Raw genomic sequence first — 1,615 nt, forward strand, 5'->3', positions numbered from 1 at the left:
CACTTTTCAAATAAACAGGGAATAAAAGTTTCACCAGATCAATGTTGCCTAACTTTAGCTTTCAGTGTACACTCATTGTGTCTTTCCCAAAGAAAGGAAAGTAAGGAATTTGTCCTGGATCTGCTTGGTCTTCACTCCATAAACTACTGGATTTAGAGCAGGGGGGATGGCCACATAGAAGTTGGCAAATAAGATGAGAATGTTACGAGGGACACTGTGCCCAAAACGATGAGCAAGGATGGAGAAGAAGGCAGGTGTGTAGAACATGAGGATGACAGAGACATGGGAACCACATGTGCTCAGGGCCTTTTGGCGGGCACCCTGGGAGGAGAGCAGAAAAACTGCCCTGAGGATGAAGATGTAGGATACAGCAATCAGGATGACATCTGAGATGACAGTCATGAGGGGGACAGAAAACCCATACCAGACGTTGATAGAGATATCTGCGGAGGAAAGCCTGGCAACACCTATGTGCTCACAATATGTGTGAGGGATAACACGGGTCTTGCAAAATGGCAACCGCTTCAGCAGGAAAACATCTGGCAGGATGACTGAGAAGCTCCTCACAACGATGCTCACCATAATCTTGACAATCACCTGCGGAGTAAGGATGGTGTTGTACCTCAAGGGCAAGCAGATAGCCACATAGCGATCAAATGCCATGGCTAACAGGATAGCCGAGTCCACTACAAAACTGAAGTGCAGAAAAAACATCTGAGTAAGACAACCAGAGAAGGTAATTTCTTGTGAGCCAAACCAGAGGTTACTGAGCAGTTTGGGTACTGTGGCAGTGGACAAGATGAGGTCTGTGCTGGCCAGCATGGACAGGAATATAAACATGGGCTCATGGAGGCTCTGCTCCACTGCAATCAGGTAGAGGAGGATGAAGTTACCTGCAATAGCCACAGCATAGATGACACAAAAGGGAATCCCGATCCAGATGTGGAATTTTTCTAAGCCAGGTATCCCAACAAGGAAGAAGGAAGTTGGGTTGTAACAGCTTAGGTTGTACATGGCCTCTGTGGCATCTGCTGGTTGTTAAGCCTGAGGACAGAGATTCTTTCAGAATCATTTATGACAGGGAACAGTTCTGCTCTACTGCAGAGTGATGGTGACAAGTCAGCATTCCTGCAGGAAGCTCTTCCTATTTCCAAGATGAAGAAATGCCTGTAGGTTGATTCTCATTGCCCAATCTATTTGCCAATGGCTTCATTTAATTTTGGTATGTATTCATATAGATTAATAAACAATATAAAAAGGTCATTCATGTAAGTCAGAAATTGAATATAATTAAGATTTCTTAAAATGGGCTAATTTTTAAAGGGCAGAAGTGTCAAGCATGAGGGGGGATAAAGGACAGGAGTGAGGAAGGAGAGGGAGAAGATAAAAATACACATATTAAATGCTACACTGGGAGTGAAGAAATGACTCAGAGGTTAAGATAGAGTATTGCTCTTCCAGAGAATCTGAATTCTGTTCTCAGCACCCTTGTCGGGCAGATCACAATCTTCTGCAACTCCAGCTTCAGGGAATCTGACTTCTTCTTTTGGTCTACACAGGCATCTGCACTCATATCTACATATCCACTTTCACTTACACTTGTAACACAGAATTT

General features: G+C 44.0%; 1 protein-coding gene across 1 annotated transcript; it reads right to left on the minus strand.

Moving 5' to 3' along the window:
• Window positions 1–72: 72 nt before the first annotated feature.
• LOC121135126 (olfactory receptor 52H1-like) lies at window positions 73–1,014 on the minus strand. Its single transcript, XM_040733479.1, has one exon. It carries the CDS (start codon window positions 1,012–1,014, stop codon window positions 73–75), a length of 942 nt encoding a protein of 313 aa, XP_040589413.1.
• Window positions 1,015–1,615: the final 601 nt, after the last annotated feature.

The sequence above is a fragment of the Mesocricetus auratus genome, unplaced genomic scaffold, assembly GCF_017639785.1.
Source record: "Mesocricetus auratus isolate SY011 unplaced genomic scaffold, BCM_Maur_2.0 Super-Scaffold_4256, whole genome shotgun sequence".
NCBI lineage: Eukaryota > Metazoa > Chordata > Mammalia > Rodentia > Cricetidae > Mesocricetus > Mesocricetus auratus.

Coding starts and splice junctions, on each gene's coding strand:
- LOC121135126 (XM_040733479.1), bottom strand. CDS start 1,014: ATGTACAACCTAAGCTGTTACAACCCAACTTCCTTCTTCCTTGTTGGG.